General features: G+C 40.9%; 1 protein-coding gene across 10 annotated transcripts; it reads left to right on the top strand.

The window, feature by feature from the left end:
- The first annotated feature begins 2,988 nt into the window (after positions 1 to 2,988).
- prkag3b (protein kinase, AMP-activated, gamma 3b non-catalytic subunit) lies at positions 2,989 to 10,751 on the top strand. Of its 10 annotated transcripts, none has more exons than XR_013805353.1 (14): positions 2,989 to 3,237; positions 4,509 to 4,575; positions 4,886 to 4,992; positions 5,088 to 5,169; positions 5,689 to 5,747; positions 5,955 to 6,000; positions 6,105 to 6,159; positions 6,518 to 6,644; positions 6,973 to 7,138; positions 7,280 to 7,317; positions 7,629 to 7,775; positions 8,211 to 8,304; positions 10,210 to 10,310; positions 10,428 to 10,751. XR_013805353.1 is itself a non-coding variant. In XM_079665581.1 (14 exons), exons 1-13 carry the CDS (start codon positions 3,220 to 3,222, stop codon positions 10,239 to 10,241), a joined length of 1,038 nt encoding a protein of 345 aa, XP_079521707.1. In that variant the 5' UTR covers positions 2,989 to 3,219; the 3' UTR covers positions 10,242 to 10,286; positions 10,428 to 10,751. The 10 variants fall into 10 exon arrangements, 5 of the variants coding, with proteins under 5 accessions (XP_079521707.1, XP_079521709.1, XP_079521705.1 ...); XM_079665581.1 differs by having other exon boundaries at positions 10,210 to 10,286; XR_013805354.1 differs by having other exon boundaries at positions 2,990 to 3,237; positions 8,211 to 9,109; positions 10,210 to 10,286.
- The last annotated feature ends 1,918 nt before the right edge of the window (positions 10,752 to 12,669 follow it).

Here is a 12,669-nt window from a genome sequence, read left to right as displayed (position 1 = left end):
TGGTTTGGTCTTTTTCCGGGTGATGCTTTTCTTCTAGTTTGTTGACGATAGTGTTCCTCATAATAATTTTTTAATACATTTTTACTATTTGAAATGTGTTGCTGTTTCGCCAACTCTCATCTGGCCTTGCATTTGCTTTGCTTTAAATTTAAATGTACTAAAAACATGTTAAAATTATATATTTCAATCTATGACGACGACTCTGAAAATCTGCTATAACGAAATGTCAAACCCGTTACAATACAAGACTAATATTATTCCTCAAGTATTGTAAGGGTAACATTTGATCAGGTTGCATGATGGCCAACAATGACCCTGTTTACAACTGCAAAAATGCTGTTTTTGAAATATGAGCACCGGCACACACTAGCACACCACATAGTGACATACAGACATGCATAGAGAGAATTGTTAGCAGCGCTGTGAGAGTAAAGACACAGCGACCAGAATACCACAGAAAGTGTGTCAGGACTCTTCAAGCAGTTGTTAACTATTAATATCTGAGCTCCTCTGCCTCTAACTGGCAGTGACAGGCTCATTTGGGTAACTGCATTTATTATTAGAAAGATAATTGCTGTACATCAGAAAAATATCAAATAAACTGGAATCCGACAGCTTTTCTGAATCCGGATTTAGGTTTTACTAAACGAAGATTGATTTAGTATAACCTTTTTAATACACGCAGAGTTAAGCTTGCCGGTTTCACCACCAACAGGTAAAGGCAAGCTGCAAGGATGTGCTGTGCTAGAATTTGAAAAATGTGCATAGTTGATGTTTTATTTCTGACCTGACAGAGGATTTCCTGTTGGAGTTAAAGTAGGATGGAATAACTACATCTATTCTACATTTTTGTTGGTATTTATTTGATGTAATCTCAAACTTTGAATACATATTTGATCAGTATTTTAAGGCTGCTTGTAATGTCACAACTCCATGAAAAGGAGGGGATAGTCTACAGTCGTTCAGTATGTCTATAAATAGTTTGACATGGAACGACCCAGTGAAACTTGAACGTCTCCCACAGTAAGTCAGATGAATCCTTAAAGCTGCACATGTCTATTAGTTCCTCCTTTTGTTAACAATGGATCAAATGACTGTGTAATGTGAAAGTTACCACTTGTGACAAACCCACAAAGATGTATCACCTTAGCTCTGAAGAGCATTATAGCATCTTTTAGCTGATTGTTTAGACTTTATGTGCAACAACTGAACTGTTTTTGGTCACTTTTCCTGCTCTTTTGTCAATGTTTTAACTGTTGTAATATGCTTACAGGATCAGACAGAGCGTTTTTAGCTGTTTGCTTTATCTCATTGTTTATTTATTATTGTTGTAAACTAAATGAAGTGCTAACACAAACCATGTTACTAAGTAGTAGCTTCTAGCTCAACGCTACCTCTAAAACTAGCTTTAACCTGGTTTTTAGCTACAAGTAGCTACTTTTTAAAGTGGACCTATCATGCTATATTTGAATAATATAGTGTAGGACCATACCTATATAAGGCATATTTATACTTTCTATTTTTCAAAATACCAAACCAGCCATTCCTCATTTCGCTCAATCTAACACTGTCTTTGCAGGGGCTGATTCTGTGAGAACAGCACCATCTACAGGCCTGGCATATGTACTACAGCGTCTCCAGCGCTTTCCAACGGCAATGTCCGTGGCTGTCTCCTCCTGATTGGTGGAGTTGGCCCAATAGCCGTATCGCCACTTCTGTGACGTCACAGAAGTGTTCAAATCTGGATCAGTCTGTATCAGATCCGTTGCAGCCCCTTTTTAAGAGATTTGGGTATGGAGGAAAATAGAGAGGGTTGTGTTTTCTGACACTTGGTGAGTTCCCTGGAACACCGGGGACACATATTCATGTAGAAAAGACGTACAAAAGTGCATTTTGCATGAAAGGTCACCTTTAAGGTAGAAATACATATCCGAAATGTTAAGAACCGCACAAATGTTGAATCTATGGTGTTTTCGGTCCATATTTTTGTTGATAAAATCATAGCTCTAGGTATCCAGAAATAGCCCACAACCATTGGATAGGCTAATGGGACATGAAACAGGTACAAAATGATCACCTTGCACAGTTGTCATGGACACTATAGAGGCCAAATACCTTTATCGTACCAGGGTGTAAATAAGTCCGCTCTTAAGCTGGGCATTTTAATAAGGGCCTCTACAAGGAACATGCTTTTGGAGCCAGCTTCAAGTGGCCATTCACGTGACGTTGCTGCAGTTTTTAGCTCTTCAGTGCTGGCTTCATTTTTCAGCACTAGGTCCAGAAACACGACTCCAGTCTCCAGATGAATGTTCTGGTAGATTATTTGTCAGTGCTTGGTTCACAGCTTGTTGCACTGCCCCTGAGTGGATGAAAAAATGAACCAATGCAGCTTGAAGGCAAAGGACCAGCTGTAACAACTCCTCCTGTGTGTTTTGGGAGACTTCCTCATTAGATACCCTGCTCATTAGTCCCCATGTGAGCGAACGCACGGGTGCCAGTGTGAGGTAACAGCGGTAGCGATTAAGCTGTTCTATCAATCTTCCAAAAGTGTACTCATGCAAAATGTGTGTTTACCCTATCGGAATCTGTAGATCAAAAAGGTGTCGTTGTCACATTGATAATTGAGTTATGGTTTTGTGTTACATTTAATTAGCTCATCACATGTCCAATTAGTAGTTATACAACACGTTGAGGGGCATCCAGACCTGCAATTTGTTGGTATGATGTCCAAGATTGCTTCTTCTTCAATAAAATCGTTTGTATGATTTTAAAACGCTTGACATGTTTTTTTTTTTTTTTAAAGCACAATAGCAATAATAACAAGATTATGTATTGATTTGCATTATAATGTAAACAGCAAGCTGAAGATCCTAAGTGACAGACGTTATAAAGTATTTTCATGTGTCTGTGTTTAGCCCCTTTTAACTCTCCCTGTGCATGCTTCCCCTCTCTCTCTGTGTGAATGCCACAGGCCTATCACCCCTCACTCCAGATTTAGACCTCAGTCTTTCCCAGACATTCAGTCCCAGCTGGCTGTAGCAGCAGGTTGTGCGCAGATTTACTTTGTCTTGTACGTCCAATACCTCCTTCTTTCCTTGCTTGGACTTCTTTATATTGACATGGTAGCAGAGTTGGACAGCAGGTCGAGGGTTGTAGTCCAGGCTTTCACCAGCAGGTCTGCTTTCACAGGGGCAGACCTCCTGCTCCCCTTGCCCAGTCATGGAGCCTTTTGCAGAGGTAGGACACTCTGCTCACTCACTCCACCAACACTTTACTGGTAACTGAAATCTACTGAACATGTCTTTGTATCAGAGGATCCAAAAGAAAGAAACACTAGGGCTTCTTTACAATGCAGGTTCATTGCACCAGCTGTTCATTTCCATTTTAAAGTCAAGCACATTCACATTCTTTGTGTAGTGGCTGAACAAAGTGAGTGTGTGCATGCACTGATGTGTATAGCTGTTAAGCTGTGAGATGTTAACAGTCTCTTAAACTTTGATTTTAATTGTATTATTGTTTGTATCTTTCCGTTAAGTTTATTTTCATATCGTTAACTTCTCATTCCCTTTTTTACCCATTTGTCTGAAACAGCCTACAATGGGTATCTCGACCATTTTCTTCACCAGCAAAACACCACGTTTTAAATGTGATCCTTAATTATCACTTTGAAACACATCAGAGACATGTTAACCACACAGCTTTTAATATGAGAAAATAAGTACTTGATGGTGTGAAACTGTTCCCTAAGCTTGATATCATTTTTCATTCAGGCCACACAAGTGGATGGTGTCCTGTAAGGCCAAGATATGGATAAAAAAAGAATTTCAAAGTACGCACTACTCTTGTGGCACAGAGATATATACCGCAGTTCTTGTGCTGCTTTAATGTTGTTGTTGCTGATGTTGTTGTTTAATGATGAATAACTGTCTGGTTAGTGTTTCTTTATACTGTAGACACACATGCATATGTTATATTGTTTGTTTCCTGACTAGGACCCACAGATATGAAGTAGCTCATGGCTAATTCTGGTAAAGCTATAAACGCTGCGCACTCTCCCTGTCAAACTTAGTCCACTCACCCTTTTCCCCTTCACTCCTTAAGTCCATGGTGATAACAGAGAAACAGAGCTGCTGTCACTTCCTCCGGCTCCTTCTGGGAATCTCTATTGTCTCCCAGGCATGCTGCAAGTTGGACTCTTTCCAGGATATACGTTGCACAAATTCCATGTTTTATCTATTTTCCACAGTTTTTCCAATGCAACTTCTTCAGGGCCTTAAATGACAGGATTGTTGCAACAAAAATATAAATACACATTCTTGTTTGCTGCCATAAAACATGCCATCTTATCTGCAGACAGTCCTACAACAGCTCTGTCTTTAACGCACGTTTTCATCACAGATACAGATTATATTACAGACCATGCAAGTCAAATACCACTGAGGGCTTTATTTGGTCCTGGAAACGTGACAACTACACCACAAAAAGTGTTGATTTGCTTCCTTTCCCAGGCTCCGTTGTTTGAGATGGACCAGGAGGAGGATGAGGAAGAAGATGGTCTCCCAGTGAGGAGCCAAGGTAAGATTGGAAGATTGTGTGATTTGTGTGTATAGTGATGGTAGTTCCTGTGCAGCAAGAACGTCTACAGCCTCAAGTGCTCCTGTTATTCTGTAGAATTGTTTGCATGAACAATGTGCAAACAAACCTGAATGATTTGATAATGAAAATCACATTCCCATGCCCAACGTTTATCATGATTACTGCAAAAAAGGTTGTTGATATTTTGACTTTACATCATATCTCTTGGCACCAGTGTATATGATGTGTGTTCACGTGTTTATTTGTAATTGGTAGTCATAAGCAACACATGCTTTTGAACCCCATTAAGCCACAGACCCTGACACGTTCATCTACATGAACTTCATGAAGAGTCATTGCTGCTATGACGCCATCCCTACCAGCTCCAAACTGGTCATTTTTGACACAACACTACAGGTATGGGACATCTTTTATTTAGAAAATAAATAAAAATGTTTTAAATGCATGACTATTTTGGGATGTAATTATTAAATCTTTGTGTGCTTCAACAGGTGAAGAAGGCTTTCTTTGCTCTGGTAGCTAACGGAGTGAGGGCCGCTCCACTGTGGGACAACAAGCTGAAGTGTTTTGTGGGTGAGCAGTAACATTATGTGGCTCTACCACTTTTGGGGAGAAAGAGACTTTGTGGTATATATTTCAAGAGGCCATATTTAGTTTCTTCTGGTTTTCTCTTTCCTGTGTTAGATAGGTTTTTGTGCATGTACTGTAAAAAGGTCTGCAAAGCCTATAATCCCAAAGTTCCCTCCAGAGGAAGTTTCTCTCCCACACGTCATTGGCCTTCATTGGACTCCTTGTGCTTCTATGGGCTAGCACTCCAGCACATTGTACGTGATAGGCTGAAGTTTGGGAAATCTCTAAGCGGTTGACTAATCACAACAGAGCCAGCCAGCTGACCAATCAGAGCAGACTGGGCTCTGGTTTCAGACAGAGGGTGAAAAGAGGTGCTGCAGCACAGGCAGTATGAGAACAATAAAGACCTTTTTCCCAGTAGAAGCACCAAATATGAACCTGAGAAGGAGCTTAATACGGCTGCTTTAAATGTCCACTTAGATACATGTCTGATGTTTCCATTGTGCCTGTGTTTGCGTGCAGGTATGCTGACCATCACTGACTTCATCAACATTCTCCATCGCTATTACAAGTCTCCTCTGGTGAGCCGTGTGACCTTTGGATTATTTGTGGCAAATAAAACACCTTAGGTCCTAAGAGTTTGTTGCATGCCAGTCGGTGTCGTGTTGAAATGCCATGCACCATGCACAATGGTGTCACTTCTTTAAATGATCCGTTTTAAGTAGAAAATCAGGATTTAGAAATCAAACATATACTTTCGAGGCTAATGATGTTTCTTTGTTCTGCAGGTTCAGATATATGAGCTGGAAGAGCACAAGATAGAGACATGGAGAGGTCTCTACAACATTATATAGTTGATTACTTTCTATTTTTTTTTAGCTATCTACATTTTGTTTTGGTAGTTTGTGTTAATACATTGTGATTCTCTATCTTGGCAGAGACCTATCTACAGTACCATATCAACAGACTGATCAGCATCACTCCTGACTGCAGGTGAAAACCAGCCTCTCAAATAATTCATTAAATTCAGGTTCATGGTCAAATGTCTTCCTATAAATTGTAATATGCCACATAAGATACTAGCCGTTGTCCTTTTAGTTTAAAACATTGTCTTAGGTATTTAAAAGTGGGATATCTTCATGGCTCTTTGCACACTCTCTTTTAAGTTTAACTATTGTGTTAGTGCTAATAATGGTTGGTGGTATTTTCAAAAAGCTGTACATTTTTGGGCTTAAAGTCAACCTTTCTACATTCGGAGCCAGACATCACCCGAGTCCGAGCTGTTGTTCTATGTTAAAGTCCTCATGTGTAATTATAATAATCGTAATCATGGGATTCTATTTCTCCCCAGTCTGTTTGATGCCATCTACTCCTTGTTGAAGAATAAGATACACCGGCTGCCGATCATCGACCCGGCATCAGGAAATGTCCTCCACATCCTGACTCACAAACGCATCCTCAAGTTCCTCCACATCTTTGTAAGATTTCTCTGAGAGTATCTTTCTTTGGCTTGTCCTAAAGTTGTTATACATTCATCCAAATAGGGTACTTCCCCCTTGGACTAATTTGGGGATGTGCTGGAAATCGGGTTTTGTATTCAGAGAAGAGGCGAATTAGTAAATCAATAAAAAATGGGGGGTGAGAAATTGATACATTTAAACAGATTGCATTACTGACAGAATTTAAGAGAACTAAAAACAGTGGGAAACGTTAGCAGTGCATTTCTGTTTGACTTCTATGGAATTGTTCCCAATTTGGTTTGACATTAAGATATTGTATTTGTCTCTCTCCTCCCGTCCCCTCCAGGGATCTATGATTCCTAAGCCCAGGTTTCTTCAGAAGCGTATCAATGAGGTGGCGATCGGTACCTTCAGAGAGATTGCAACAGTCCAGGAATCGGCCTCAGTCTATGACGCTCTGACTATCTTTGTGGAGAGAAGAGTTTCTGCTCTACCTGTAGTCAATGAGCAAGGTAGGCCAACGTAACATTTTACTGTGGGAGGTTAAAAAAAAGGGTCATTTTGTTTGTCAGTTTAATAAAAAGAGGGTTTCAGTTGACATCTATGTTTTGTTTTCATCTACCATCTATGGTCTGTCATGTTCTCCTCCGTAGGTAAAGTCGTGGCACTGTACTCCAGGTTTGACGTCATTGTAAGTTAGTTTCACACATCCCATAATAATTGTGGTTCCTTCAATCCCTTGTCATGCTCATTACAATTGTTGTTTTTGTCTGGTTTAGATATCATTCATGGTTTAATAACCGCAAAAACACCGTCAAATATATCATTTTCATCCATATTTTGGAATGCCATTTTCCATTTTCCATGTCCAGATTTTGCAGCTGCATGCTCAGCTTTCAATGCATGCAATGAGGACTATATTGCCTAAAATCGAGTACATTTAAACTACTTGAACTGCTGTTAGTGGACCAATATTTTTTTCTGTTTTTCTCCTTGGTTTAGAACCTCGCAGCCCAGAAAAACTACAACAACCTGGACATGACGGTGAGGGAGGCCATTTCCTCCAGAGCCTGCTGTGTGGAGGGAGTGCTGAAGTGTTACCCTTACGAAACACTGGAGACCATCATCGACCGCATTGCAAAGGCTGAGGTAACACACACATTCATTCACTGTCTGTCTGACATAACCTTATTATATGTAGGATGAATAATGTTCCCTAACTGGTTTATGTAACTAAGGTTTTTCTTGTTCGTACGCATTGCACTGAACTCTAATCTATTTAGCTTTCTGTTACGATTCTCACACATTAATGGGTCATGTTTTCCGTTGTTTTCAATAAGGACACAGTCAAGATACACTCAAACGCAAGTGGTTGTTGACAATGAATTAGAGAGAACAATATTTGTATTCCACTGTGACCTCCCGTCTCTTGAAATGAGCATTTCAATTCCTGTTTCGAACAGTTACCTTCACAGATTTAGTTTGTCTTTCTTTATAATTTTCCTTCTGATATTGTTCTTTAACACGACAGTATGTGGCACGTGCAATAATCAAAGCATGACGACCATGTCCTCTCTCCTCTAGGTGCATCGTTTGGTGTTGGTTGACAGCGGGGATGTGGTGAGAGGGATTGTCTCTCTGTCTGACCTTCTACAAGCCCTGGTTCTCACTCCTGCAGGTATTGATGCGCTGTACTCCTAACGCCAACTCCAATCCCTTGCTCTTTCTCTCAAAGCCCCGGTCCTTCCATCTGCCTTCAAATCCTTGAAAGTTTCCTGCTCCCTCAATCTATGTTCCTTCTCCTCTTGTGAATGCTCTTGTTCCTAATAACAAAACTCTTCGTCTTCTTCAACTTGAAATCCTCCTGAGGACAAAGAGTGTCTTTCTTCGGTTCCTGTGAAATGTTCTGACGTCAAAGGTCCGACTCTTCCTTGGTCCTCCCTTCCTGAAATCTCCTGAACCTTTCAAGAATACTTGTAAATACTACTTAAACCAATGACCACGTTTAGGAATTCATCTGAAGACCCCCCTCCAGGATAGTGAGAGATCAATCTCTGGAATATGTTCTTAAACCTGTGATCAACCAACAAGTCTCTTTCTGCTATTTCCACATCAACCAACCACCTCAACAGGAGAAAAACTGTCTTTTTGTTTCCTAATTTGAAGCATCAAACTAAATGATCCTGATCTGATGCCTCTGTGAAACAAGTCAAAAGACCCCTTCAGAACCCCCTGCCTAGCCAAAATCAACATTGCTTTAACAATTAAACACTTCATCTTCCAAATACAACTTAAAAACCAGACCAGTTGCATCCTTCAAAATCCTGTTACACATTATCAACCAACCAAGTAGTTTCCCTAACCTCTACAAAGTTGGATATGCCCCCCCCCCCCCCCCCCCCCCCCCCCCACAACGTCTTCATGCTGCAGTTCCTCCTCTGAAACCACCATGTCACCAGCTTCTCTTAGCCAACAAACCCCAGGTATGAAGCCCAAGCTTACATGTAAATTGCATTGTCATCATTCGAAGGCCTTGCTGCTGCCTGTTGTGGTTCTTCTGTAGATTTCCCGAGAGGTTCACATGAGGGGGAATTGGTACATGTGTCACAACTGTTTGTTTAGTATATGTTAATGTAATGTTGTACCCTCAAGAGGCTATAAAGCCCTGATTGAATCTGAAATCATTCACCATCAAGGTGTCCACCTGCTGTGATTGTCAGTCCAATTCCCACCCATCTCTGCTGTAAGAACCTGATAAAGTTGAGTCTGATAGTCTTCGTGTTGAATGTATAAGTTCTTTATGTTGGAATGAATTCAAACAATGACTGTCTGACTATGAGCAAAATGTCTACTAGGATGATGGGTCCAGTATTACACACATATGGCAACCTATAGTCTGTTTTTTTGTTGGCTGCCTAGTGTAGAAAATATGGGATTCAACAAGCGATTTAGATTTGGCTTCACCCTCTAAACATACAGGCTCATTAAAATATCCTGCCGTGACGTAAATTACCACGTTAAGGTTGTCTTTACATCTGTGGGGCATGTCATAACAGTATGCTGTATTTACATCATACCAGATTTACCCAAAATACAAGTAGCCATCACTCATGAGTCATGACGAAGGTCCATTAGTTTATTTAAAGAACATGTTGTGATTAACTAAATATAGGGGCTACCAATCATTGTTTTCATTGCTGTCCAACTATGTGAACACCTGAATCCACACAGGCTGTAAACAAACAATATCATCCAGCTTTTCTGGTTCCTCTGATATGATGTGAACATTTATTTGAGTTTCAGCCTTGATGAAACATGTACAGCATCAGACTGTGTGCTTTAATGCCTGTCCTCTGTCTACAAACAATGTACATATTGAAAAGATGATACATAGTAACAGATAGACTTAGTGTTGTGAATGTGTATACATACTGTATGCTAAGAGTTTGTTTCTTAGTTCAACCGCTGGCAAAACCCCAAATGTCCAACTTGCCTAAACATTGGTTAAGGTGACGTTTTAGTCACAGAAGTTAAACTTGGTCTCAGACTGATTTCATTCACTTTCTCATTTGATCTTTTCCAGATATGTGTGAGGGATCATACTTTCAACAATGAAGAAAACAAGATGGACGTTGATGGATTGAAATAGATTATAAAGGGGCAAGTAAACCGGGCATTAGCAGAGTTGAGTTACCGCTGAGAGGTCATTGGTTTCAATCCCGGTCCAGAAGACAAATATGGAAAGAGAAAGGGAAAATTGCAACCTGCTCAGCGGACACTAACAGAACATTCATTTTGCAGGGAAGATACCGCAGAGTTGAACTATTTTGAAGGTGTGGCTGGAAAACTGCGTTGACCTGAAGATGCACATCCAAAGACTTTCTACCTGACCTGGACTGAAGCATCACATTTTAAGTTACTTTACAAGTTAGGTTGTATGCAAATGTAGTTGTTCAAGTTATATTTAATGGTATGTAGTTCACCTTTTGGACTTAGAATGATTACAAATGAGAAATTCTTATATTGTATTTTAGAATTGTGATCACCTTTTTATAAATGCACTTTTGCTCCAGTCACTGTGAAAAAATAAATAAAATGTTTTGCTTTAAAGTACTGATAACTACTTATCTGCAGAAACATGGTTTTCCTTTCAACACGGTTATTTAGGTTTAGTATAGTGAAAAACATCGATATGATGCAGTGGTCATTTAGGACCAAGATAAATACAAGGTTTACAGATCAATAATTACATATCAGTTTAGTACTCTGGAAAAAAACATGTTTCTTTAACAAATACAACAGCCTGGTCATATATTGGTAATAATTAATACTAATGTTGTGGTTTAATTGTTGTAATTATGGAGCAAATACATGAAGGTAATAGCACGTGAAATGCAGTGTTGGGACTAACGCGTTACACAGTAACGCAACTACTTTTTGTGGTAACTAATAGCGTTGCCAGTTACATATTCCCATTAAGTAACACCGTTATAGTTACTGTGATTTAAATGGGTGCGTTACTGCGTTACATTATGTGATGGAACTGAACCGAATCTCCCTGCGGATGTAATTTACAGGCGAATACAGCGATGTCCTCTCACAGCACCATGGAAAAGTGAAAGTAACCAGAGAGGAGTGATGATTGGTTAACGCGGGGTAACATTTCAGGGTAAGCCAATCAGAGACAGAGCTGGGTGGGTCTTGCCTTATGGGGAAAATACGCACGAACACTTGCTAATGCTAACACACAAACACACGCACACACGCACACGCACACACACGCACGCACACACACACACACACACACACACACACACACACACACACACACACACACACACAATGGCAGATGCAAGTATCAGCGAGAGCAGCAGCGCATTTGCAACTTGGAAATACAACCACTATCAATTTGTGGGGGTAAAGGACGCAAAACATATTACGGTCAAATGTAAACTGTGTGCAGGACAGAAAGCATTGTCCACTTGATTGTTGAGGCTACAATAAAGATGCCTATCAAAATGTCTAAACATATCTATAGGTTACTTACGTAACCCCAGTTCTCAGAGTAACATGAAGTGAGATGTCTCACTATGGGATGCGCCTCATCGCGGAGCAAACAGAAGCATTAATCTCATTACGCCAATCCTGATTGGCTGGTGATCTTGACGTCAGCGTCAGGGAATCCACCCCCTATAAGTAGCTTGCGCTACGCCGCATGCGTCATTCAAAATAAGCACCTCTTCTCGCTTCACCATAGCAAGGAGGGCCGTCTGGTGAGACATCTCACTTCATGTTACTCTGAGAACTGGGGTTACGTAAGTAACCTATAGTTCTCATTCATAACACTCCGTTCGATGTCTCACTATGGGATATTGTAGCTCCCGAATTGCCAGACGAGCTTATCTCAAAAGTCACCAAGACCAACCAGAACTTAACAGTTAGAGCTCTAACTCAGCAGGGGGCCCAGCACTGCATGGGCCACACTGGGAGCAAAGACGTCTAATCTGTAAAAGCGGACAAAAGTGAGCGGCGAGGACCAGCTCGCTGCTGCACAAATGTCTTGGATGGAAACACCCCTGAACAAAGCCCAGGATGTAGCCAGACCACGAGTCGAATGAGCACGCAAACCCGAAGGTGCCTGCAGACCCTGACTCGTGTAAGCCAAAGCAATTGCCTCCACAATCCAGTGAGAGAGCCGTTGCTTAGTAACAGGCTTGCCCTTCTGAGGGTTAGCCCAGGACACAAAGAGTTGGTCATTATGACGAAACTCTTTTGATCTGTCCATATAAGTGCGTAAAGCACGGACTGGACATAGCAAATTCGGCTGCTGTTCCCCGGAGGGACACAGCGGCGGAGGAAATACCTCAATGTCAAAGGGGGTACATGAACCAACCACCTTAGGTATAAAGGCAGGGTTGGGCTTCAGCAACACTCTCGTTAACCCTCGGGCGAACTGAGTGCATGAAGGATGTACAGATAGCGCATGAATGTCACTGACTCGCTTGGCGGATGCCAGGGTCAGTAACAGCACTATCTTGAGTGA

The sequence above is a fragment of the Notothenia rossii genome (assembly GCF_949606895.1).
Source record: "Notothenia rossii genome assembly, chromosome: 2".
Taxonomy (NCBI): Eukaryota; Metazoa; Chordata; class Actinopteri; order Perciformes; family Nototheniidae; genus Notothenia; species Notothenia rossii.
This window is presented reverse-complemented; position numbering and strand designations above follow the sequence as displayed.